The sequence below is a fragment of the Crocodylus siamensis genome, chromosome 5 (assembly GCF_052110815.1).
Source record: "Crocodylus siamensis isolate JL-2025a chromosome 5, ASM5211081v1, whole genome shotgun sequence".
Taxonomy (NCBI): Eukaryota; Metazoa; Chordata; order Crocodylia; family Crocodylidae; genus Crocodylus; species Crocodylus siamensis.
In genome coordinates, this window is record NC_143399.1 from 202,376,113 (window position 1) to 202,400,277 (window position 24,165).

Below are 24,165 nucleotides of genomic sequence, written 5' to 3' on the forward strand. Positions count from 1 at the left end.
GCCAGGGAAAGGGTTAAATCCCCCGAGACAACGGCACGTCTGGGCGGCCGCATTCTCGGAAGGGCGGGGGGGGGGGGCGCGCGCGCTCTGTGCCCAGCCAATGGCAGGCGGGCGCCGCGCTCCCTTCCGGGTTGCTCCGTTCCATCCCCCCCACAGGCGGAGCGCGGTGGTCTGTTCCGAGCCAGCCGGAAGTCGCTTGCGGGCGGTTGGAGCACCGGGGGGCGGGGCGGCCCGGGGCCTGCGGTGGCGGCGGCGGCGGCGGGCAGCGCCTTGCGGGTAGGCAGGGCGGCGGGACGAAACGGGCCCCTGTGCCACGTGCGTTTGCTCTCCCCCCCCGGCCCCCGATCATCCCCCTGGGTTGTTTCCCCCTCCCAGCGGGGAGGCAGGGGTGGGAGGAGAGTGGGGTTTGGTCCCTTCCAGCCCTGCCTCTCCCTGCTGCCCTGATCTGGGGGGGCTCCGGGCCTGGTGGGAACGGGGGCTCCCGCGTGCCGGGGTGTGCACGGTGCTGCTGCGTGAAAACACGCGTGACGGGGAGCCAAGCTGGCACTGCGGGGCATGAGCCGGCCGCCCCAGGGGGCGGGGAGGGCTTGCCTTTCTTGCGTGCGCCGGCGGGGAGGGGTAGGCTGCCCCTCCTGAAGCTGGAACCGGGCACGGTGCTCGGAGGACCAGGAGTCGGGTGTGCCGCGTGACCTCCGTCCTGCCACACGCGGCTGCTTGTGTGCGTCTCTGGGCGTGGTGGTGGAAGGCCCGGGGCGTCTCGCCCGCGCAGCGAGTGTGGCTTATCTGGGGCGGCTTTGTTTCTAGGGAAACGAGCTTTTTGCTCCTCGCAGAGGATGCTTAGAGCCTTGTAATCCTCCTGCTTGCCTTCTAGATGCAGAGCATCTGGGCGCCTGGCGGCGATCTCTGATCCGTCCGGCGCTGCTGGCCGTTCCCGCCATGTTCGGCTCCTCCCGCGGAGGTGTGAGGGGGGGACAGGACCAGTTCAACTGGGAGGATGTGAAGACGGATAAGCAGCGGGAGAACTATCTGGGTAAGGGGAGATCCCATGATCACTTACAGCCTCTGGGGCAATCCAGCGCTCTGTCGCAGCCTGACCAGCGGCCCTGGTGGCTGGTGCGTACCCGCGAGACCCGTAAGTCTCGGCCACCCTGGGACCGCTGTTCCGGCTGCGTTTGCAGGCTTCGCTGCCCTGCCGGGGTGTTTTTTTGTGGTGTTCACATTGGCTGCACTTTGCCTCGTCTTGCAAGCACGTGGTGCGTTGAACAGGCCACCGTCTTTGAGGCTTGCGTGGGTCCGTTGCCATCGCCCGGTCTGCCCTACAAAACACAGGCCTGGGAACTCTGCTCCAGGCCTTCCACGCTGAGCCTGGCCATCTGTGGTGGGCTTCAAGGGAGGTCGTCGCTAGGAGCTGCTCTAACAAGACTGTTTGGAGAACGCCCCGTTTCCCTTAGGAAGCAAAGCGGTGTCTGAGCATCGGTGAGCAAAGCAAATCTGGCTTAGGCTGTCAATCATGCTGCGAAAACACTTCGGGGGCTGCAGCAGTACAAAGCTTCCATACCAGTACCGCACAGATGGGCTCTCGCATGTTGCCTGTTCATAAAATGCCACTCTTAGCAGCTTAGTGGCTTGTCCTGTTGCCAACTCAACCCTTTTCTGCCATCTGCGAGAGTGTTTGTGTGTCACGTGGCTGCCACGCTCCACCCTAGATTTGGCTGCTTTTCAGCGCAGCAGCGTATATAGGGTTAGAAAGCCCTTTGTGGATCCTTAGTGGCGAACAGTGCTATATAAATGTAAGCTATTCGGGTATTGTTGGCTTGGGTTTCTATTACGGGGGAGGTTCCTGAGCCATCCCAGTGAGCTGTTACTGAAAAGATAGAGGTTGGGATATATTGGCCGAATAGACTTGCATTTTCAAACAGGTGCCTCTGCAGGATGCTCTGGGCCTGGCTAAGGACAGGAGCTGGGTGGTTCTTGTAGAGCTCTTTGCTCATGTGCCAGAGCACTTCCCATGGGGGTAACAGCATCTACTCTCTTTGCGGAGAAGCTGAGGCAGAGAGATGAAGTGACTTGGCCAGGATCATGTGGCAGGTCAGTGGCAGAGCCAGGAACCGAACCCAGGTCTCTGATCCCAGTGGATTGGTCCCCATGTGACCCGAGTCGTGGATCTGAGTCTGTTCTGCTGCCTGGGCGGGGACGTCTTCACAGGCCGGATGTCCTGGTTCTGCTGACGGCCTCTCTCGTTTTCTGCGGCAGGGAATTCCCTCATGGCTCCAGTGGGAAGGTGGCAGAAGGGGAAGGACCTCACATGGTATGCGAAGGGGAAGAAGGAGGGCGTGCAGATGTCCCGGGAAGAAGAGTTGGCTGCCGTCCGGCTGGCCGAACAGGAGGCCATGATGGCAGCACTGTAAGTTCAGGTGGGATGTATCGCACTGGTGACTTCCACACGCTCAGCGCTGCCTTCTCCAATACGTGTTTCTGGTTGTGAATTGGTTGTCGCAGCCTGGGAAGTCACCTCGGCTTTCCGCCCCACCCTCCTCTGTGGGTGTTTAGTCTGTAGGGAGGGAAGGTGTCAGCCCTCGTTTGCCTTCCTGCTACTCATTGCCACGTCCATCGGGACTTTCTTTTTCTAGCTTTGGCTTATGCAGGAAACCAGAAATGTGCCCAAAGCTGCTATTCAAGTAAAATCTAGTTGAAGAGAGCAGTGGTTTTTGTCCTAAGAGAAAGTAGGCAAATAAGTAAAACGTGTGAATAACCAACATGCGATGAAGCGGAATCTGCTGAGCAGGAGAGGGTTCGATGTGGATGATGCTTAGGGTATGCACTTGTCTGAATGCAGGGATTTGGACTTGAGCTCCCAGGAGGCCGTTCTAGTTCTGTATCCCTAAAATATGATTAACCAAAGAAATGTTTCTGTTTCTGGAGCCTCTTGCACTTGTGGTTCATGGCGTCTCTGGGTCTGCTGACCTGGTAATCTCCTAGAACTGAACTGATGGGGAATATATTCATGTCAGCGCCAGATTGAGTCTCTCTCTCGGGTGATACGGGAGCCTGACATCACCTGTTTTTGTTTTGCTTTTTTGTATGATGATATTGTGGATTTGACTTTTTCTAGAGGCTACAAGAATATGAAGAGACACCCCACCGGCCTGAGCAAAGAGGTAACGTGGGCGTCCATCCCCTGGGAGCTGTGGCACTTGTGGGCTGGGGGGAAGATGGCATTTCATGATAGCATAGTCTATCTGGGCTTTGCGTGCCAGAGTACTGAAATGAATGCTTTAAACAGACTGGCGCTTACAAGGATTCACCTTTGGGGAGTGAGGGTGAGGTTTCGGCCTTTAGTCAGAAACAGGTCTGTAGGAAAGGTTACTTGGTCCTCAATTACATATTGCTCCCTAAAAAATATTTCTGCCCCCTTTAAAAAAGAAAGTGCATCCAAAACCCCAAACCCTTTCTGATTCTCCATCTTGCTTCTCTCCTGGTCCCAGACTGATGGCGTAACCAGTCTCTTCAGGAGCACGGAGGCCTAGCAGAAAAAAGTACTCCTGGAGAAGCATCTCTCCCCTTCATCCACCTTCTTAATTGCAGGTGCAGAGCATGGAGAGAGCTGAGCAGCATCCTGGGGTGCAAGGCATTCTGGGAATTGTAGTTCTCTAGATTAGCAGTGGAGAGCTGCTCTTGGGTGGAGTGGCACTTTCAAATCCTCACCCCCCTGGTTTTTTTAGCACCAAAGCCGCGTCCAGAGAGCAAAAAAATGCTGATTATAGCAGCAAAAACCTGGGGATCTGTCACAGCTGTGGTTTGCATCATGGGAAAGATGGGCTTTAAAGCTGCTTTCAGCCCATGTCACGGCAGTGGAGCTGGAGATGCTGAGACACGATGGGATTCGAGCATGGAAGTGGCGAGCCAGGCAATAGCAGGAGTGAGGTGGCTTTTGCAGCCCAGTACCTAGGGATTAGACAGAGCAAAAATTGAGCTGCATTTGCTGTGGGGAAGCTATTATTTCCAGTCCTGTTTTACGAGTGGGATAACACCTTAATACCCTCCTGATTCTCAACCCAGTGCCCTTTCCACCAGGCAAAAGCCAGCTGCTTCCTCTGTGGTACTTGCTTATCCCACAGGTTTTTTGCAAGGTTTGGTTGATGGGAGTCACGAAATGACATGCAGCCTCTTTGGCCCCTTGGCCCCTTCTCCTTTTCATGCCCTGTCTGGGGTCACACTGGTCTCTCCTGCCGCGGGGAGGTTGGTGCTTCCAGCTTGCCCAATTCATTGTTCGGTCCCGCAGACGTAACGCTCCTTCTCGCCTGTCTTTCTGCAGGACCTGGCCGAGGTCTGTAAGCGCGACGGAGTCGAACAGGAAGATAAGGATGTGGATCGTGTGGTGGGGCTGGGGAGCTCAAGGTAGGGGGCTGTCCTCTCCGAGGAGGAAACTGCAGTGCTTTCCCCTGTTCCTGAAACCGTTCCTGTCTAACACGATCTCCGGCGGCCCTGAATTGGCAGATGTTTTGCTCCTGCAGCTCTCTGCTGCCCAAATCCTCTGCAGGTTTCTCTTCCTGTTGCCCTTCTGTTGTCCTCTACCACCACTATGGTAGCAGACCATGAATCATCCTGTTGTCCCCCAGAACACACATGCCAAATAGAAAGCGATGTGATCTAATAAGTCTAATTAGAACTGACCAATCAGCAGCTTCCCTCTAGGGAAGCAGGTCACATCTTTCTCCAGCAAAGGGAAGAGCATTTTAGTAGCGTATTGTGGAGTCCAAAGCGCTGTGTGTAGGTAGCATTCCTGCAACCACTGCAGACTGTTGTACATCCACAGAGCCCTAGCCTGGCTTGACCGGTAAGGATGGAAATGAAACTCAGTGGCTCTGCTTCACGTAGTACAAGAGGAGTCTAAAGAAATAGAGAGGGCCTGTTTGCCTGGTCATTTTTGGGCGATCTTGCGGGATAGCAATAACGCTGTGCCCCCTTTTTTTTTTTTTTTTTTTGTGGGGTGTCCCATCAAAGGGTTCTAGAGTGATTTATTACCACCGTTGAATCCTTGCAACTCACCCTCTTAAGCAAAGCGATCCCCAAAGGAGACGCAGGGGTGGCAGAGATTAACGGGTTGTGCCGAGATCCTGCAGTAACGCTGTGGCAGGGTTGGGAACAGACCTTGGGGACGCTGGGCTCCCGAGTCTGGGTTGAGGCAAGGACGTTCCTCCGCCGCACTCTGAAAATGTCATTTGCTCAGCTGTGGTTGTGGTGCACGTGTGCCGGAGAACGTCACCTTTAAGTGCCCTCGTGGTGTTGCTCTGATTTCCAGTGGCTGTTCCGGTAGAATGACGCTTTCCAAAGAAGACAAAGAGGCGGCCAAGCTGGGGCTTTCTGTGTTCACGGTGAGTCTCTCCAGACTCTGGGTGATGGCTTACTCCTTGGGGCTGGGAAGCTGGGTGCTTGGGAGAAGTAAGATTCTTGCTTTGTGGTGTCCCGGGCCCCCCCAAGCCAGTGCTTTGCCATCCTATGAGACTGGTTTCCCTTTGCTCATGTTTTGGGAGTGCTTTTGTGTTGGGACTGATCTGTCGCCATGCTGATATTGGCTCTATGTGGGCCCATGTCCCCTTAATGTCTGAGCATGTTGTGATTGCAGCGTAGTTCTGTACCCTGCAGGAGTACTGCAAGAATATAGGATTGCCTCCATTTTACAGACTGGGGGGTTTGAGGCATAGGGAGCTAAGACTGTGTCTGCACTTGCAGCCATCCTTAATCATGTACCTGCCACTGTCCATACTGTGAACCCTTTTCCTTAACTCTTAACAGCAGTTTAACCTGAGCCTGGAAGCTCTGCTGAGATACCGGGTATGAAGCTGACACCCCCTCTCCCGCTCATCTCTTGGCCTGTGCTCTCCCTGCACTGTGGTATGAACTTATGTAGGCCTTGAGCCCAGGAAGTGCATTGCTCCTCTCCTCCACCTCATTGCCCCTTCTCTATTGCCCCTGAGTTAGAGACAAACTGTCTACAGGCTGATTCCTAGAAGGGCACCGCAAGGAAAGCTAGGATGCGTCTTAGTGCTGCGCTCACGAAAGAAGGGCAACCTGTGACACTGGTGTGGCAACAAAGTCTGATATAGATAAGGAGGAGATGCCTCATATGACCTCAGGGGTGACCCTAAATATCAGTGTAGGCTTGGCCTAAGTGACCTGCCTGAGGTCAGGGGGATAGTCTGTGGCAGAGGAGGTGATCCTGTACCCATGATCTTCTGCTGTTCAGCTGGATGCTTCCTGAGAACTGGGTGGTGTATTGGTGGGGAATAATGGAGAAGAACCTGACCTGGTTGTCCTCACCTCCATGAACTTTGGGTTTGGGCCTGATGTATATCACCAGGATGTTCCTATCCTCAGCTTTGACATCCTCTTAACAGTATCGCGGGCTGATTTGTTAGCAGCGTGCTGGTGTGACGCTTTATTTCCTGTTGAAACTCTAGCATCACAAAGTAACCGAGAGTCCAGAGACTTCCAGCGCAAAAAGGAAGCAGGACAAGGAAGAAAAAGCAGAAGAGAAAAGGTAAAAATAGCCTGCTTGCACATTATCTGCAACTGTCTCTTGGGTGGGGAATGGCAAGAGAAGAGCTGGGTAGATCCAGAAGAATTCCTCCCCAGCCTTGTGTGCCCTTGGTTTGAATTCAGAATATGAAAAACTTAGTTCTTCCTTGTATATAAAAGAAAGAGCTACATTTTTCATGTTCCCAAAGCGTAGGCTTTAAGAGCAATGCCCAAAATCATGAGGGCTGGCAATACTGAAATGTCTTGCAAGCCACGTTTCATGTGTTATGGATGTTAGCAGCTGGGATCTGTGTAATCCTGAAACAAATTTTGTTCAGGCAGGACTGTTGATAAAGACAGAGTTAATTTGTGGGGTGGAAGGAAGAAGCGATGCCATGGCTGATGTAGCTGGTCCTAGGTCTGTGTGTCAAGCCTGTGAGCTGATTTGTAGGCCTCTTGTCTGATCCATGCAATACATGTTGGGCATCTCTCCTTGGCTCGACTGTCTTAAATACTTGACCCCTGTTCCTGCAGTATCCAGGCACTTCATGGATGGACTTAACCTTGACCCTACCTCTTGTGAAGCTGGACACTGCTATAATTTGCATCTTAAGCAGATAACGGTTGCTCACAGACATGAGAAGCTTATAAAGCTTCCAACCCAGGTCTACTAATTTGGAGGCAAGTGCATTAACCACTGTGCTGTCCTTCCACTTCAGTATGTCAGTTTTGATGTGAGATCTTGAGAGATGTCTATTCATCAGTGCCACCAAATCCTCATAGAGCCATGGAAACAAAACAGCCTCACTTCCAATGTAGGCTGTGAATTAGCCTATGGATGATCCGTATACTTCTGCGGGGTCAATCGCAGCTCTGCTCTGAATGAAGCCCTTTTTCCTAAAAAAACAAACAAAAACAAAACAAGACAAAAAAACTTTAAATTCATGAGCCTCTGGTCATTGGGAATACCCCGACTTACCTGAGTAAGTGTCTGTTGTGTGACTGACAGCTGCTCAAGTCGGGCCTGTTGGATAAACGCACTGTTTGCTTAACCTCGTACTGCGTTGCTAGTTCCAATGTGTTGGCTGTTGCTCACGTTGAAACGAATATCGTTTCTGCATACCTGAAGTGCATAAGCCACTTGATGGCATAAGAACTTGTCGGTCCCCCCCTTTCTGCTTTGATGTACTTGTTTTCTTGCATAATTAACAACGTTCAGTCAGTTTCCCCAAAATCAAGCCTTCTAATAGCAGCCCTGAGCTGACTAAGTCCTGTCAGCCTTGGTGCTATTAGAGGTATAAAGTGCTCTGAGTAGCAAGACTTAATGAAATGCAGAAAGCTCAAGGTCAGGTGCTGCTGCAGTTAAGGAGCAGGGTAAGTGCATAGCATGTTTTCCCAGGGCCCCGGCTGTGCTCAAAGATGGTGAGTGCTCTTCGTTCCCCTGGAAAAGCAGAGCTGTTTGTCATAGAGGAGTCCTGATCCTGGGAGACTGAATCATAGAAGTGTGGAGGAGCTGGTCTGGAAGAGACCTCCAGAGGCAGGATTGTCCCCACCCAAACCATCCTGTCCAAATCTATAATCTAACCTCTTGGCAAAACTACCATCAACCCTGACACAACCCCTGAGCTTGCCCTAGGGAAAGCAAGGGAAACATGGCAGCCAGTGTCCTACTTCTATAAAAGGCTGTTGATATACTCTCAAGGGATCCCAGATGGAGGGCCATGCACCCTGCTACAGAGGAAGATAAAAAAACCCTACAGTCCATACCAATCTGGCCATGGGATAAAATTCCTTCCTCACTTCAAATATGGCAATTGAAAGTTTTCCCAAGACCTGGACGTGGGCGGCAGGACACTCTGTCACAAGAGATGGGAGTGTCCAGAGCCTCCATGTGTTCAGAGCAAAATGCCAGACCCAGGTCTCCAGCAGCGTTGCCTCTGCACTCCTCTGTCTCTAGCAGCTGTGCAGGATGCTTGAACGGAGATAAGCCCCAGAGATGATATCGAAACTAATTTTGCAGATGGGAGGAAAGAGTGCACATCTCTATTTTGACTGTGCGTGTGTCTGAGGGGATTAGGGGAGGGTTATATGCCAGAGAGAGCTGTAAATATTCCCTCCTGCTTACAGACACTGTAGGAGGGCCTAGGGCAGAGCGGGCCATGTTTCCCTGAAGGATTGCTGGCTCGTCAGTACTTTTGGCAGTGGGCTACTGGGGAGTGTGTTCCTCTGCTCCTCCCTGCTGTTGCTGGTGGCGTGGGGATGTGTTGGGCCTGGGCTGAGACCTACCAACATGCTCCCGTGGGCTGTCAAAAGGCAAGTGGGTCTGAGGTTTCAAAGATGTGTCCATACTACTCATGCCTCTCCCTCTCATTGCATAGGCCTGAGAGCAGCAAGAAATCCAAAAAGGAGAAGAAGAAAAAGAAGAAAAAAAAGCATAAGAAGGAGAAGAAGAAGAAGGAAAAGGAGAAACATCACAAGAAAGAGACTGCCGCCTCTTCTTCTGCCTCCTCTCCAGACCATGAGGAGAGGTACTAATACTGCCACCTTTGCTTCCTGCTTTCTTTTCATCATGGCGGTGTCTAAGGCCCCGGTGACAGGGGCAAGGCTGGGAAGGATCATGTAGCCTGACCTCGCGGGTAGCAAAGGCCAAAGAGCTTCAACTGGGTCCCTCTTGGGTGGGATCCAGTCCTGGGGCAGAAGGTTGTAGTCTGAGGTTTAAGATGTCTCCTGCAGTCCTTGTGCTGGAGGTGCCTTGGTGGTGTGGACTGCAGCATCCCCTTCCCCATCCAGGAGAGGCTGGTGGAGTGTCGTCAAGGGCTGGAAGGCTGTACCAGGGCCTTGTTGCTCTAATGGTTAATCTTCCTGGGGCTGGACTCTTTGCAGGACAGCGGTGTGATCTCATCCTAGCTGCTTCATGGCTGGCCAGCACATGCTGCAGTACCTCGACCTTGTGATACTTGTCCCAGTTCTCCCTGCTTGTATGCACGCCAGGTGCTGGCTGCAGGGCTGGAAGGGAGCTCTCCAGATTTGTCTGTGGAAAATATGTCCTGGGCTGAAAACTGAGGAGAGTGAGGGGTGCTTACCACAAGGCAGCAGTGTTCCTGCAAAGCTGCCTGGTAGTAAAAGGATCCTTCAAGGGAACCATCAAGACTGGATTGCCCAGACGCACTAAGGCCATCTCCCCAGCCTCTCCCACAATCGCTGGGCGTGTATTGTCCGCTCCTGAGGTTTTCTCCAAGTTGCTCTAGGTAAATAGCTTCTGGGCCCCCAGTTGTGGTAAGCAAACCCTTTCCCCAGTCACCACAGCAAGTTTGAATTGGCTCTACCACCATAGCCAAACTCCAGGGAAAATCTCCATCACTTTAGACTTCTTTTTCTCCAAATACTCTCTGTGCATAAATTGTATACGAGATCTTTTAGCCTACTACGCTGCCTCTAAATATCCAGAGGACACGGCATGCCACCCCCATCATTTCTGATGATGCTCTTGGAGTGGGTTTGTAATCTAATGCCATCTTCCCAACTAGCCGACCGATTGCCAAGGCAGGCTGAGGGTCTCATGTCCTGTGGCAGCGGGCAAGGTAATTTCTGGTATCGTGGGGGACCAAACCACCTTGTATTTAGCACTTGAAAGGAGAAGCTGCTGCTTTAAGAGTAGTTAAGCACACCCACTGTTTTCCCCCACCCCCCTGGCAGGTAGAGAAGCCACGTTTGGGATATCTGATATAGTATAGCATAGCCTGTAAGCTTTACGGAGTAGGCATCTTCTGTTCAGTGTTTGCGTGGAGCCCAGCACAGCTTGGCTGGTGCAGCGTAAACAGGAGCTTGATCCTGCTCACACTCTCACACTATTTGCATTACTCCTGGGTTATGCCGTAGTTGATGGCATAAGGAAAGAGCAACACTAGCATAAGTGAGTTTAGGATCCCTGTGAACAGGGCAGGGGTGGGGCTGATGGCTTCTCTAGTGGTCCAGCTAAGTGGATGGTATAGGTACACTGCTCTCAGCTGTTCTGCATTTTTAGCTGCGCTTGCCAGTACTTCTCACACGAGGGCACTGTGAGACCAGAGCTGCCCCTTTCCTCCAGTGAGGGACAGTGTCTGGGCAGTCCCAGAAGCAGAGCTGCCACTCATGCTGACTTCCAGACCTTCCCCACTGCAGTAGCTCTCTCCCGGGAAGGGGATGCAGTTGAGCTGCGTGCTCTCCACAGGCCAACTCAGTCTCCAGGGGATCTCTGTGCAGTGTAGGAAAGCCCTTTGGCGCCAACCTGACTGCAGGGACTGTGCTGGCTGTGCCAACCGAGTGATCAGCAGAATCCTGCTGAGTCGCACCAATCCCCTGGTTGAGCTGCGCCCCGCATAGCTGAGAGAGGGGGAACCATATAGAGTCAGGGGCAGTGCAGCCCATGCTTCCCTGGCAGATCTGACTCTAGCTTGTGGTTCGGATGCTTACAGTAACCCTACGTGGTGATGGCAGCAAATGACTCATGGTATACTTCTGCCAAAACCTGGCAGTCCCCTGAATGGGAGGTCTGTGGGGAGCAGCAGCTGTTAGCACATGGCATCTGGGGTGACTTTCTTATGCCAGTGATGCAATGTGCAAATCGGCAAGGTTGCCCCTCCAGGCCTGCCTGTTATTCAGAAGCCCGCGGTGAATGGACATCTGATTAATACAGCTGTCTTGCTCTCGCTTCTGTCTGGGAGCCTGACACTGGAATGCCATTAACCCCGTCCGCAGCATTAACAACACAGCAGGAGGGAGCGGTGGTGGGGAAAAATATCCCTCGCCCCCCAAGCACTCTTTTTCCCTGGTCAAAGCCTATTCTGTTAAAGGTGTAAATCCAAGGTGAACGTGGGAGTACCATGTTGATCTCAGTGTTGCTCCTTGCCAGAGTCTGGCCTCTGGGTGCATCCCGGAGCAGGCTTAGTGGGTGGCACCTGGCCTTAGCCCTAGGGCAGGACAGTGCATTCCCAGGGGGGTGTTTTCTGGGGCTCTGTTCCCCACGGAAGAGAAGATGGGACAGGGCAGGACTGTTCCCTTGGCTACGTGCCCTCCATGCTAAGAAGCCTCATGGCATTGCATTCTTGCAGAGCGTTTGGGGGCGAGCCCCCCCCGCTCCGTGTCCATCCGTCTCTTGTTCTGTGGGGCCTGCTCCATGGGGGCCATGGGGTTAGCAGCATGACGATGTGCCCCGTCCTGTCTGTTACAGGAAGAGGAGGAAAACCCCTTCCCCCAAGGACCATTCATCATCCTCCCAGCGGGCTGGAGCTGGCCGCCGTGACAGTCATTCATCACCCAAAGCAGAGACACAGAGATGGCCCAGCAGGCGACGGCATGACACAGACTCCTCCAGCAGCCCCCCTCGCCGCCCAGCTCACAGGAGGGGCAGCAGTGACAGCCCCGGTCGCCATTCACCCCCAGCGAGGAAGAGGAGTGGAAGCAGAACCCCTCCCGCACGCGGCGCCAAGCGGCGGCACGACACCGATTCAGACGACTGATTCGGGGCATGCAGGGGCGGGGGTCCAACGCTGCGGTCGCCTTGTTTCACAGGGATCTTGTCTGGATAACAGCGATGAGGCCAGACCTCCAGCTGATGCAAGCCAGTGCAGCTCGGACCTTGCTGTGTGACCCCAGGCCTCTGAGTGGCTCTCGAGCTTCCCCAGCTGAGGGTCTGGCCCAGGGATTTTTAATGCCCGTCTCTGTTATCAGTTTGCACCTTTTGGATGGTGCCAGCAGCTGTTAAAGTACAGATGCTTTCGGTAGGTCTGCCCTGATGCGCTCTGCGGGCTGGGGTTTGCAGGGAGGGAATCGTTCTGCATTGTAGGCACTTACCCTAGCAATAATTCTCCTTTGCGGCTGGGACGGTGCCCACACTGGAAGGATGGTGCTGGTAACACCTCTAAGATAGACTAGCTCTTGGGCTAAGATAGATGAGCTCTTGGCCAAGGATGCTGCCCTGCTCTGGTCTTTGGCTCTCTGACTCTCCTGAGAGATCCCAGCCATGCTGGGATCTTCACCCAAGGGTGACAGGATCACAGTCTTGGTTTCGGAATATCTGTTTCTTATAGCCAAAAAAAGGGCTTGTTGGGAAGAGTCTTACTTCCTGTAGGAAGTGTTTGTAGCTTGCCACATGGGCAAGGCCAGTGGACTGAGAAGGCAGCGTTTTTTGGTCCATCTGAGCATCCAAGACCCCAGTGGGCTGCAGCTGGAACAGCATGAGCTTTTACACCAAAGGAGTCATTGCGCATGGGACCCCTAGGAATGCACAGCACGAAGTTTATAGATGTGGTTTTTAATCTACCACTGTGCACTGTGTATTTAAATCCCTCAAATGGCTTCTAATGAAGAATTTAGGAGGGAGTTGGGGGGAATGCAGGAGCTTTTGAGACTCCAAAGTAATGCCCCTTAAATATAAGGGAACTTTCACCTTTGTTGGATGAACAGCATCCCTCTTCCCTCGGGTTCCTGGATATGAGTTGGGGTCAGGATGCGTCTCCAGAACTGTGCTCCAGTTCGTGGCTGGTGTCACTTGCATGGGTCTGTTGACTTCCAGGAAGCCATGCCCACATCACATAGAGGAGAGCATTTTCTGCTGAATCCATGCCAGGGCAGAAGTTCCCAGCTGTAGGCTGAGCTAGCTGGGGCTGTAACAATATACCTGTGGCCCTAGATAAGTTATCTGTGTACTGCCTCTGTGGGCACACATGCTATGCCACTCCTGCTAACAGTTAGATGGTCAAGACGTCAAACTTGGCTGTGTTGGGAAACTATGGAAGGGTTTGAATGGAGCTGGAAATCTCCAGCCCATTTGCATCGCAAGGCTGACGGTGCCGAGGTGTCTCTGTTATGAGCCTGGACAGAGACCAAGTACCGAGCCTCTCTAGGACTGAAGGCCCACTCTGAACAGTTGTGCTGGTGGGACAGGAAATGTGCAGGTGTGGGGTAGTTAAGAGAAGGAGGGAACACAGTCCATTTCCATGGCATGCTCTCTGTTTTGCTCGGATGGAGCAGATGCAACTGCAGTGCAGAGAACTATCCCGGGTCTAGTCTCATGCCTCGCTGTTGCAGAAACGGGTTTTCCAGCACAGGGTCTGAGCATCTGAGCTGCTGTTTCCCTCCTAGCAAATGGTTGCAGATCTGTTTTCGTGCTGGCTGCAAAGGGGAATGTGGATCCCTGCTCACAGCTGTGTGTCGTGCATCAAAGGGCTGGGAATCCAAGGGTTGGTGGGTTTAATAACCGGGATTGGATGGTGGTGGGAAGAACCAGCCAAGATGCTTTGTGCTGGACTTGTACCATTGGCCCTTTCCTTGACACACAATTACAGCCAGGTCAGCAGAGCTGGTGGGAAGGCAGCTCGTTCCTCCATCCAGTCTGAATGTGTAGGGCACCTGACCCTTTCCTTACAGTAGGCAGCCCCTTAACCTGAGGGGATGTGTAGCCTAGAGGAGACTGGCCCAAGGCCACACAGCAGGTCAGTGGCAGAGGCTGGATTACAATCAAGACGTGGCTAGACCCGCATCTGGTGCCCTAGGCCTGGGATTGTGCTGCCTCCACTGTGTGGAAGCATGGCCTGGATGAGCACGGATGTGGTTCCCTAATGAAAAGGCCCCTGTCCTTTTGTTTTTTCTTGCAACCTGAATTACTCTTGGGGCCGCTGCAAAGTAGCCAGAAGTGCCAGCAGGAAGGAGGTGGCAGCATGCAGGATGCCTGGTAGGTAGGTGTCTGCTTCTCTCCAGCTCTCATCACATTGCCCCGTTACTACCCTAAGCAAGGAGGCGAGTCCCCACGGCCTGCATGTTACTTGAGCTTTTGCATTGCCGGAAGAGGTCGCTGCTTGAGGTACCTTGGCAGGGCATTGTTTTGGGAACGGTAAGAGCTTGTGCAGCCACTGCCCATGTTCTCTTTGTCTGGTTATTTTCTGTCATTCATGCCAAATTCACCTTGTCTAGGGTGTGGCATTCAGACGTGCCTGCCACTGCTGTCTGGAGGTGGACCGGGGAGACGTGTTCCCGCCCTGATCTAGCCAGCAGGGAAGTGCCGCAGGATGAAACCCTGGGGCCGGAACACTAGGCAGAGATGGAGCGCGTAGCTCTGTTTTTTCAGGCTTTATGGTAGGATGAATTACGACTGGAGAAGGAAGCCGAGCTGACACCTAGCCTTCGAAGCAAGCCAGTGATTCAGCTGCACAGGCACCAGGGCAGGTGCCTCTCGGGCTTTGCTTATCATTATATGTAGGTTATGCCAACCGTCTGGCTCTTGTTTTGCACAACTTGATTTAGATAACTGGCCCAAAATTCCCCCAGGAGCCTGCTGCTGTTTCAAACATCCTGTCCATGCGGTGTTTAAATTTCGCATTTTTTTTTTTCTTCCCTACAGCGAGCTCAGTGCTAAGGAAAGGGTGCAGCAGTGACAGCTCCTTCGGCTCATGCACCAGACAGACATGTAGAGAGTAGCAGTAGTCTGGAGACCACTGTAGGAGGAAGAAAGCTTGTTCAATTCATTGTGAGGCTTCTTGGAGCTGGTCAAGGTACAGGACCTGTAAGTGATAATGGAGCTGTTTGGGTTGTTTTTTGTTTTTGGTTTTTTTCTTCTCCATAGCTTTTAAAGGCCACAATGAACATGCAACCTGACCTTCTATGCAACATGGGCCTGAGACCCACACCTAGCAATTCGGGGTGTCGGGGATGTGGATTCCTGTCCACTTTAGTGTCATGTCGCACTGCAGAGCCTTGTTAAAAGTGACAGTTACAGCTACAGCCAGACTTCTGCAAAGCGAGTACCAGCTTTGCCTGTCTGCCAAGGGCTGTGTGCTTGTCTACAACCCGAAAGTGCAAAGACATACCTACAGCCTGGATAAGGGTACTGGACTTATTTAAATGGCAAGCTGGGCTGAAGGCCAGATCCAGTAAACTTGGTGGCACATCTAGGCACCTGTCCACCTCTGCTTGGAAGCCAGAGTCCCCAAAATAAGCCTGCAGGAGCCAGGGAGATGCCTCAAGCCGGCATTCGTAGCATGCAGCTGCCTGTAGAAACTGCTGAAAGTAGGGGTGAGTCTTAAATTACCACCCATTATGTGCATTTACTGCAAGGAGATGGCTCAATCCTTGGGGAGGCTGCGGGCCTGAGTTCTCTACTGGTGCTTGGCACCTGCATGCTCAGTAAGCAGAGCTCCCCGTCTTGTTTTTGAAGGATGGCCAGTGCTGCTGCAGTCCTTGCCACCTCTGCCACTTGGGGAGTAGCCAACTGCTTGCACCCAGGATAGGGAAGGCTTGGGCTTAATGCCTTCTTCCTCTGCCTGGGGCAGTCCACACCCAGGCCTCCTATTTCTTAGGAAAGTCCTAACCACCAGATCAAGAACTGTTCTAAGTGGGACTGATTTTCCTGCTAGAGCCAGCCTGCTGGGCAGGACAGAGTGCAAGATGTAGGGGGCCAGAGAAGGCACAGGAGGGAGCCTGGCTCTAGCCTAGACTAGAGGCTTGCACACTCAGCTGGGATGTAAAGGGGGTCTAGATTACAGTCCCTGTTCCCATAAAACCGTAGAAAATGAGGATTGAAAGGGACCTCATCATCTAGTGTAACCCCCTGCTCAAAGCAGGACCATCCCCAACTACCTCACCCCAGCCAAGGTTTTCTCTTAAAAACCTCCAAGGGTGGAGAGTCCACCACCTCTCTGGGTAACCTGCTCCAGTGTTTTACTATCCTGCTAGTGAGAGTTTTTCCTGCTATCTAACCTAAACTTCCCTTGCTGCAGCTTGAGCCCATTGCTCCTTGTCCTGTCATCTGCCCCCACTGAGACCAGTCCAGCTCCATCCTCTTTGCACCCCCCCGCTAGTCAATCCCCTCTCAGTCTTCTGCAGACTAAATATGCCCAGTTCCTCATCCTTTCCTCATCGTGACTGTATACATTTGTGCTCCCATCTTCCCGGCTTATTGGGGCAATGGGGTTTTTAGCATCAGGACTGTCTCTTGTGCATGCACATAACGGAGCTCTGCTCGAGTGGGGACCTTGGGGTAGTGTCCTCCCACACAATGGTGCGAGCAGGGAGCCAAGAGGCCTGTTCTGTTTGCTCGCCTGACTCCTCAAGCCATTTCATAACCCCTTAGCTGAAACCCTGAGCTGAGCAAGGCTTTCACTCCTTATGAAACGGTGAGCAACCAGGAACCTCGTCCGTAGCTGTGCGGGGGGCTGGCTGCTGCACCAGGTTGTTCGGTCCGAAGTGCAGGCTGAGGCAGCTAGATTTGAACTGCGTGGGGAAGAAGGAGCTAGTCTGATTTCCAAGCAAGCCCATGGAGAAAAGGTGCAAGCTGGTAGGATGAATAGGTGTACTGGAGGTGTTTTATTTCTTAATTTGGAGTCCGCTCTCCCTTTCAGTCAGTGGGCTGAAGGGCTGGGACCCTCGAGGCTGGCAGTGGGGTGCTGAGAGAAGAGGAGGAGGAGGATCGGTCCTGCTTAGGCTTTGCGGACGTGGTGGTGAATTTGGGCTGAAAGTTGGGAGAGAGCTCCTGGAGGGAAGTGCTAGGGCAGATGCAAAGCATCTGGAGGATCGTTTTAGGGACGCTTGACACAAGACCAGCCCAAGGACTCGAGTAGGTGGGTCACAGCACAACGCAAAGCTAGATTAAGGCATGCCATGTCACCCACTGCGCCCGAGCGACGGTGCGGCGTTGCCCCCAGTTGTCCCAGGGTCTCAGCTCTCTCACAGGGGCAGGGTCTGCGGGGAAAGGGGGCTGCTTTTTTTCCCCCGAGTGTTTCCCAGCCCGGGCGAGGAACAACACCACCCCCTGACAGGTGGTGCCGGCCCCGTCACCTCTCCTCAATGTGGGTTATTGCTCATCAATGAGCACCGCCTGGCTCCCCTCCACCCCTCCCCAGCGCTCCCACCGGCTGCCTGAGATCCCAGGGCTGAGCCGACTCGTGGGATAAATATGGTCCCCAACCCGGCCTGCTATTGTCTGCCCCCAATTCATCCTTGGCGTCAAGGCTTGATTTTTATGGTTGTCGTGCACGCCAGCCAGCGGGCCGCTGCTTTCAGAATGGCAGAAGGTCAATTAAAAGAAGGCAACGAGAGCCATCTCCCCTCTGGGGGAGGCCTTTGAGCGCTGGACCTTTTTTGTGAATTGGTCCCATTGTCAGCTGGAAACGAGAGGGGCTGAGAAGGGACGGAGCTAATGGAGGGGGAGGAAAGCCTCCCTCTCCCCCTGCCCCGACCCATGCCCCCAGAGCCCAGCTTGAGCATTTTTCTCTGATTAATAGGTCTCCTCCCAGCAGGGAAGGTAGCTTGGGTGGGAAACAGGCGGCCGGCAAAGGCGGGGGCAGCATGATGCTCCAGTGCCGGGCATGGCAGGGCTGAGGGGAGCTTCGCTATGAGGACATGGTGCAAAGGAGATAGCAGGATGTTGCTGCCACCGCGAAGGGTTTGTGTCCCTGCCTGTGCTTGGTGCCAGGAGACATGTTTAGTTTGCTGAATCGGGAGCACTTGAGGAGGGGAAGGGGGTGGGAAGCAGCCTGGGGTGGCACCACGGACCCCTCCTGGCTTTGCCCCCTTGCAAGGGCCTGCTGTGTGGTCAGTGGTGTCAGACTTGCAGCCCCAGAGACTGGAGCCCTCTGGGTCTCAGCGTGCTGGGGGCTGCTCCCCTGGCCCCTGAACCTTGCAGGGACTGAGCGGTCAGCCTCTGGGGAGACCAGGACAGCTGGCAGGTGAGCCCGGCTCATTTTAGTCTGTGCAGCCATCTCTATGGCAGGCGCAAAGCACGCCGCAACATAGGGTGCAAACATTTGCATCCAAGCACAGTGCAGGGGGTTATTAATGGTCCCTTCTACCTGGTGGGTGTTTCAGGTCTCTTCCCAATGCACAGACCTGGAGTTAGCTCCCCTGAAAAAACAAAGGGCTGCCTCTACTGAGGGTTGGCCTTTCTGGTAGCAGGGATGAAGGAGTGCGAGCCCCATGCTTGGGAAGTCGCAGCCAGGTGTGTGGGAGGAAGTGCCGACTGCCATCGCAGCAGTCGGGAGTGCAGGCGGAAGGCTTTTAGGGCTACCTGAGGCTCAAGGCCTTCCCCGTTCAGGGCTATGAATCATCTGAGCCCTTGGGAAATGGGGGAGACCAGGCTTAGGGAGAATGCCTATATCGATCTAGACTCGTGGTAGAGGTGACCTCTTTTATTACAAACAGTTTGCAAAAAAAAAAATTTTTGCAAAATCTAGTTGGTCTAATAAAAGAGATCACCTCCACCACGAGTCCTGGTGGCTTTTATCTCTAGACCAATGCAGCTACAACCAGGATGCCTATCTCTAGCTATGCTCAATACCTATAGCTAGCTATGCTTGCACTCAAGGGATATCTACCTAACACCTTTAAAAAGAGAACTTGAACACAAATGCATCCACTGGCTGGACCCTAAGAGCCAACGGCCAAATATTGATATTGGGTCTATGGCACGTTGTAATTTATCCATCTCCTGAATTCTTCCCACACAAGGAAGTTGAGATTTGACTCTTTTGGTGGCCTTGATCTCCCCTGGCAATCGGTTTCTCCTTGTCTGCTCATTGTGTGTCTGCTACCTCTGAGCATTTTTCTTGGCCCCTTTCCTCTGCCGTATTCACGAGGCCCTGCCTGGCTTCCTGTGACCAGAGACCTGATGGAGAATGTCTTACGTTGGAAAGGCTTGTCTAACTTTATCCTAATGACATCACCTTGTTGATCCAATAAAAGACATCTCCAAATAAAACCTTGCCTCTCACTTGTATCTGATGCCTGCAGGTGGTGCTGCTGCGCCTTTCGTGTCTCTTCCACGATGAGCCCCTTTTCCTGCAAGCAAGGTGGAGGGCACGGTGGGCTGGCTGGTGCCTGCCTGTTGGGATGGAGGGGAACTGGGAAAGCTTTCCTACCACCAGCTCAGTCCCATGCAGGCTGCAGACGCTGCTGGGAGCGATATCCCTGCATGGCAGAGCTCGAGGTCTTGGGTAATAGAGAAGGGATCATTAAATCATCTTCTGTGTCTGAGTGCTGGCGAAACCCAGGTCTGGGGGCTTCATACCCTTGTATGGAGCCCAGTAACTTGTGTCTGGCTAAAACAAGCCTTCCAGAAAAGTGTTCAGCCTTCATCTGAAGATGCCAGGAGATGGAGAAGCTATCCTCCCGTCCTGTGGTCCAGAGTTAATCCCCCTCGCTGTTAAACGGTGGCTCCCCTGCTTTCCCCGTGGCAGGTTAGGATGTTAAGTCTCGTGATCATGTCAGGGTTGACTGTGTAGTTTTGCTAATATGTTAGACAGTGGATTTATCTAGGATGGCTTGGATAGGGATGATCCTGCCGCAGGAAGGGGGTGGAATAAGCGACCCCTGAAGATCCCTTCCGGCTGGACTTCTCTGTCATCCTGTGAAACGCATGCGCCTTCGTTCCAGTTTGAACGAGCTTGGCTTTAACAACCAGCGATGGAGACCGTAGAGGCACCTTTTCTTCTAGGCAGGTGGTTTTGTGACATGGTCCTGGGAGGCCTGATCTGTGCCGTAACTTATTCTGCATTCGACAGGCACCAGAACCCCTGGGAAAATCTTTCACGGGGACGTGCAAGGACTTCTTAGCGAGGTGAAAGCTGTCCCCTTGGTGTAAATCAGTGGAGAACCACTGGAGCCAATGCGGCCAGCCAAAATGGTGCTAGCTTACATCAGCCATGGATCTGGCCTGGAGCATCTTCCATGGGGTGCTCCCAGCTCGTTTGGAGACAAAGGGCATCTGCAAACAGAGGCTGTAATGAGACATCAGCTGTGCACAACCAGTCGGATGTCAGAGAAGCAATTAAGCAATCAAGTGCTCTGTTAATTATGCAAATCTCTCTAGGAAAGGAACAAGCTTCTCTAGGAAAGCACTTGCCAGGGCCTGGGAGCCGTAGGCGGAGGTAGAAATATTCTCTGCCCCTACCAGTTACCTCTGACGTGGCTTTCCAAGCGCTTGTGTCTGGACAGTGGTGAGCAGCCCTGTCCTCAGACTTGACATCGGATACACGGGCTGGCCAAGAAGCACTTTCCAGCAGTGGTGCCAAAAGGCTATTTCCCTAAAGCAGCTGTAGATCTCAAGGAGCTTTAAAAAGGAGGTCACAGGATCGAAGAAAAACCGGTCTGACAGAGTCCTCAGGAGGCCATCTAGTCCAACCCCCTGCTCAAGGCAGGATCATCCCTGAATAAACCGTCCCAGGCAGGTCTGTCTAACCTGCTCTTAAACACCTGCAACACTAGCGCTTCTCCCACCTCTCCCGGTATCTTTAGCAGCACTTGGCTCAGAGACAGCAAATTCTTCGTAAAGGCCATCTAAATTCCCCTTGCTGCAATTTCCGTCTTGTCCCCTTACAGCTATGGAGGATAGTATATCACCATCCTCTCCATAACCACCCTTCGGATATTGGAAGACTCTAGGCTATTCTTGCTTCAGTCTTCTCTTCCCCATGCCACTTCCCTCATTCCCATTTTACAGATGGGGAAACTGAGCCATCGATAGGCTGTGGAGAGGTATGACAGTGGGACTGGGGTGAATCAGGCCTGTTACCGTAAGCATGAAGTTTGTAAGCAAGAAAAGGCACACGGCTCTCCAGCTTCTCCCCAGAGAGGGTCTGGCACATCGCATTGACCCGGTCAGCCCCTGCAAAAAGACCTGCCTCTGTTGCCCATGCTTCTCCGGGGCCCAGGGGACACCCGCGGCGAAGGATCTGGATTAATAGCCCCTCACTTTGCTGCTCAGCTGCCTCTAGAAAGCAGCCGTAATTCCCTCCAAGGGACACAGCGCCATGTCCCCATCCCTTGGAGACGGGCCTGCTAAGACCTGCCACACCGTCTCATGCATCCCGGGGGTGCTCTGTGTCACGTCCCCTCCGAGGGGACCCAAAGGGTTGAACCCCAAGGGTGAGCCTGGGGGGTTCAGTGGAGCCGTTCAATACTAGCTCATTTAGTAACAGTCACGATGGTGGCATTTTAGGCTGCAGTGCTTCCCTTCGGTCACTTGATTTTCTCTCTCCTTAGGAACGTGGAGGGAAATTTGGGCTGGTGGGATGGCTAGATGGCCCCCCCCAGCATCTGATGGCCTTCCTCTTCCTTGTGCATGTTCAATGCACAAGGTTGCCATCCTCTGTGACGTGGTAGCCTGAGATAGCAGGGGCCTGGCATGACCTCTCTAGCCAGGGTGCCTCAAGAGATCACCGGGCACCCTCGCTTCCTACTAGCCTAGCTCGGTCAGCAAGGAGACGTGGAAATATTTCATGCCATCTTGGTGAATCCCCTGGTGTGGGCGGACAGAGGAGGAGCTTTGTCACAACTCGTGTCATTCAGAGGGGGGCAGTTATGGTGGCAGAGCCCCTTCTCTGGACCCATCCTGCATCTTCCCAGCACTGTCGTGATGGCACAGCTGCAACGATGCTGGCTCCGCGAGGCAGGCAAGCCCTGGGAGGAGGTGACGTGCTCCATATCTCAGCTTACTTTCTCCCTCGCCAGCCTGTCTGTCCGTCTATCTATCGTGTCTTGCAAACCCCTGACCCCACTGCGCCAATCTAGCTCGTGCTGCGGCCCCAGAGCAGTGGCTCAGCCCACGGCCCTATTCCTCCCTCCTTTGGCTCAATGCACCCCTGTGGAAACCATTGGCAGAATATGCAGGGGCAGTTCAGGACCCTTGGGTCTCATCCTGTTCTTGCTCAGCGTGAGGTTTGCATGAGGACGTGCCACTGCAGTAGCAAGCGATGGGGAGGTGTTTCTCTGGGGAGGCCGAGAGGTGATGGAGGCAGCTGGTTAATTCAGAAAACCCCGTATCATTTTCACTCCCTGTTGAAATGGGTGAGATGGATTTATTGGGAGGAATCAAGCCGTTCTCGCTGCAGCGATTGCCACCTCTCTCTGGGGGCTGAGGCCAGGCTGATTGCAGCTCCCATGAAATGAGCGGTCCAGGTGGGGCATTACCTTTTACAAGGAGGGGCAATTTTTAGAGCTGCCGATTGCTTTATGATGGCTACTTGAAGAGCTGTAAATGTGCAGGGTGTTTTTTTGCAGCTTGAGCCCCTTCGTCTGGGCCGGGGGTTACGTTTTTCATCTCAATTTCATGCTGCAAGCGATCAAGGAAACGAGAGAGGACAACCCGCCCCTTGAAGCTGAAGTAACAGCTGAATGACAGAGGAATTGCAGTCCCCTGTGTAATAAAGTGCAGGGCCGTGAGTGTCCTCTCACATACGTGCGAACTGGGGCTTAACTAAGGGAAATGCAGCTTTATGATCCATCGGGAATCAGGGCTGGGCCATAAGCAAAGCCCCGAAAGGCTGGGCCAGGAGCTGTTGGAAAGGGAAACAGCCGTTGTGAAATGTCGGTGCAGTAAAACATCGCTTTGAAACCTGCCAGCTGTGGCCGTGCTGGCTTCTTTGCTTTCCAGCTCCAGCCCAAAGACCTCTGAGCCCTTGTATATCCCTGTGCAAGCCAGTGCAAAACACCATCATTCACTGGTGCAAGGCCTTGGAGAATCAGGCTCAGTGTGCAAGGGGGTCCAGGAACTAAGTTTTCCAGTGGCCCAGCTTGGCCCAGTCCTGGGCTTTGGCTGGTGCAAGCTCAGCATGGGGCAGAGGTGGATGTCCACCTCCCCTGTCCCTTGGGGGCTGCTGGAAGCCATCCTGGGTGCTCATGGGACGTTTGCATTAATGGCACTATGCAGATACATCCCCCCATGCAGATCCATCCGTACAAGGCACACCTTGCCCGGGACGATGTAGCTCCCTCTGACCCAATGCCAGCAGCCTCGCAGAGCCAGCGGGACAAACCTCCTTCGCCTGGTGTCTGCAATGCGTGTAGGGCTCGCCGGTCAGCTTAGAAACCAAGCCAGGACCCGAAGGCCTGCAAGGCGACTTCCCTGGGTGGCCGCTCTGGACCTGGGTGAATTCAAGCTTGGACCAATGTCCAAGGAGGGGAAGCAAGCAGGGTTATACCCAAGCTCTGCCGGGTAGGACGCCTGCCTTGCAAGCTGTCCTTGGGGCTGGGGAAAAGGGGGCAGCTGAAGTGCATCAGGGGAGCGGGGGCTGAGCAGGGCTCAGTAAAACAGCTCTCCCCATTACTCATGATTATGATTATCATTTATGGGTGTGGCAGAGGCCTGGGGCAAAGTGAAATCCCCCTTTGATCTTTGAAAGGGCCCTTGATTTTTCCCATTTCTGAGTCAGGCTTTGCTCAGCTGACCACAACCGCTCAGGAAGCCCCCTAAGGAGCAGACCGCCCTTCCCTCCCTCCCCTAAATCCTCTTCTGGACAATACAGCCTTTAATTACTGCTGCTGAGACAGGTCCGAGCAGGAGTGTGGGTCTCAGTCAGGAGGTGAGAGGAAGTGGAGATGACTTCATTAGGCCTCAATATCTCTGTTAATGGTATAAATCACGCGCAGGTATGCTACGCGGCTCAGAGGTCAGGAAAGCATCCTGACAGGCTCTTGCCGAGACAACGGCCCTTCCAGCATTGACTCGCCGACGGCTTGACCCTTGCACGCACACGGTGCACGAGATCCGTGCCGCAGGGTGGAAGCAAGGGTTGGTCAGAGGAGAGTGACCCTGGGGAGCCCTTCCCATCCAGTTGTGTCCTTCTGGTGAGACCCAAATCTCTAGCAGGAAAATGGAGGTTTCTCAGGGAAATTTTCTGC

The 24,165-nt window shown here is 53.5% G+C and overlaps 1 protein-coding gene across 7 annotated transcripts; it reads left to right on the forward strand.

The window, feature by feature from the left end:
* The first annotated feature begins 140 nt into the window (after positions 1-140).
* C5H1orf35 (chromosome 5 C1orf35 homolog) lies at positions 141-19,246 on the forward strand. 7 transcript variants are annotated; one of them, XR_016442403.1, is made up of 11 exons: positions 141-276; positions 872-1,030; positions 2,254-2,404; positions 3,113-3,158; positions 4,316-4,398; positions 5,303-5,375; positions 6,462-6,541; positions 8,898-9,047; positions 11,729-12,278; positions 14,186-14,234; positions 14,897-19,246. XR_016442403.1 is itself a non-coding variant. In XM_090047920.1 (9 exons), the coding sequence occupies exons 2-9, from the start codon at positions 937-939 to the stop codon at positions 12,015-12,017; spliced, it is 966 nt and encodes a 321-aa protein (XP_089904046.1). In that variant the 5' UTR covers positions 141-276; positions 872-936; the 3' UTR covers positions 12,018-19,246. The 7 variants fall into 7 exon arrangements, 3 of the variants coding, with proteins under 3 accessions (XP_089904046.1, XP_089904047.1, XP_089904049.1); XR_016442401.1 differs by having other exon boundaries at positions 11,729-14,234; XR_016442402.1 differs by having other exon boundaries at positions 14,186-19,246.
* The last annotated feature ends 4,919 nt before the right edge of the window (positions 19,247-24,165 follow it).

Bases quoted from the DNA above. Each gene is read 5' to 3' on its own strand.
- C5H1orf35 (XM_090047920.1), top strand. From the start codon at position 937: ATGTTCGGCTCCTCCCGCGGAGGTGTGAGGGGGGGACAGGACCAGTTC. The intron at 3,159-4,315 runs GTAACGTGGGCG...GTCTTTCTGCAG, and splicing joins CCACCGGCCTGAGCAAAGAG to GACCTGGCCGAGGTCTGTAA. The intron at 4,399-5,302 runs GTAGGGGGCTGT...TCTGATTTCCAG, and splicing joins GTGGGGCTGGGGAGCTCAAG to TGGCTGTTCCGGTAGAATGA.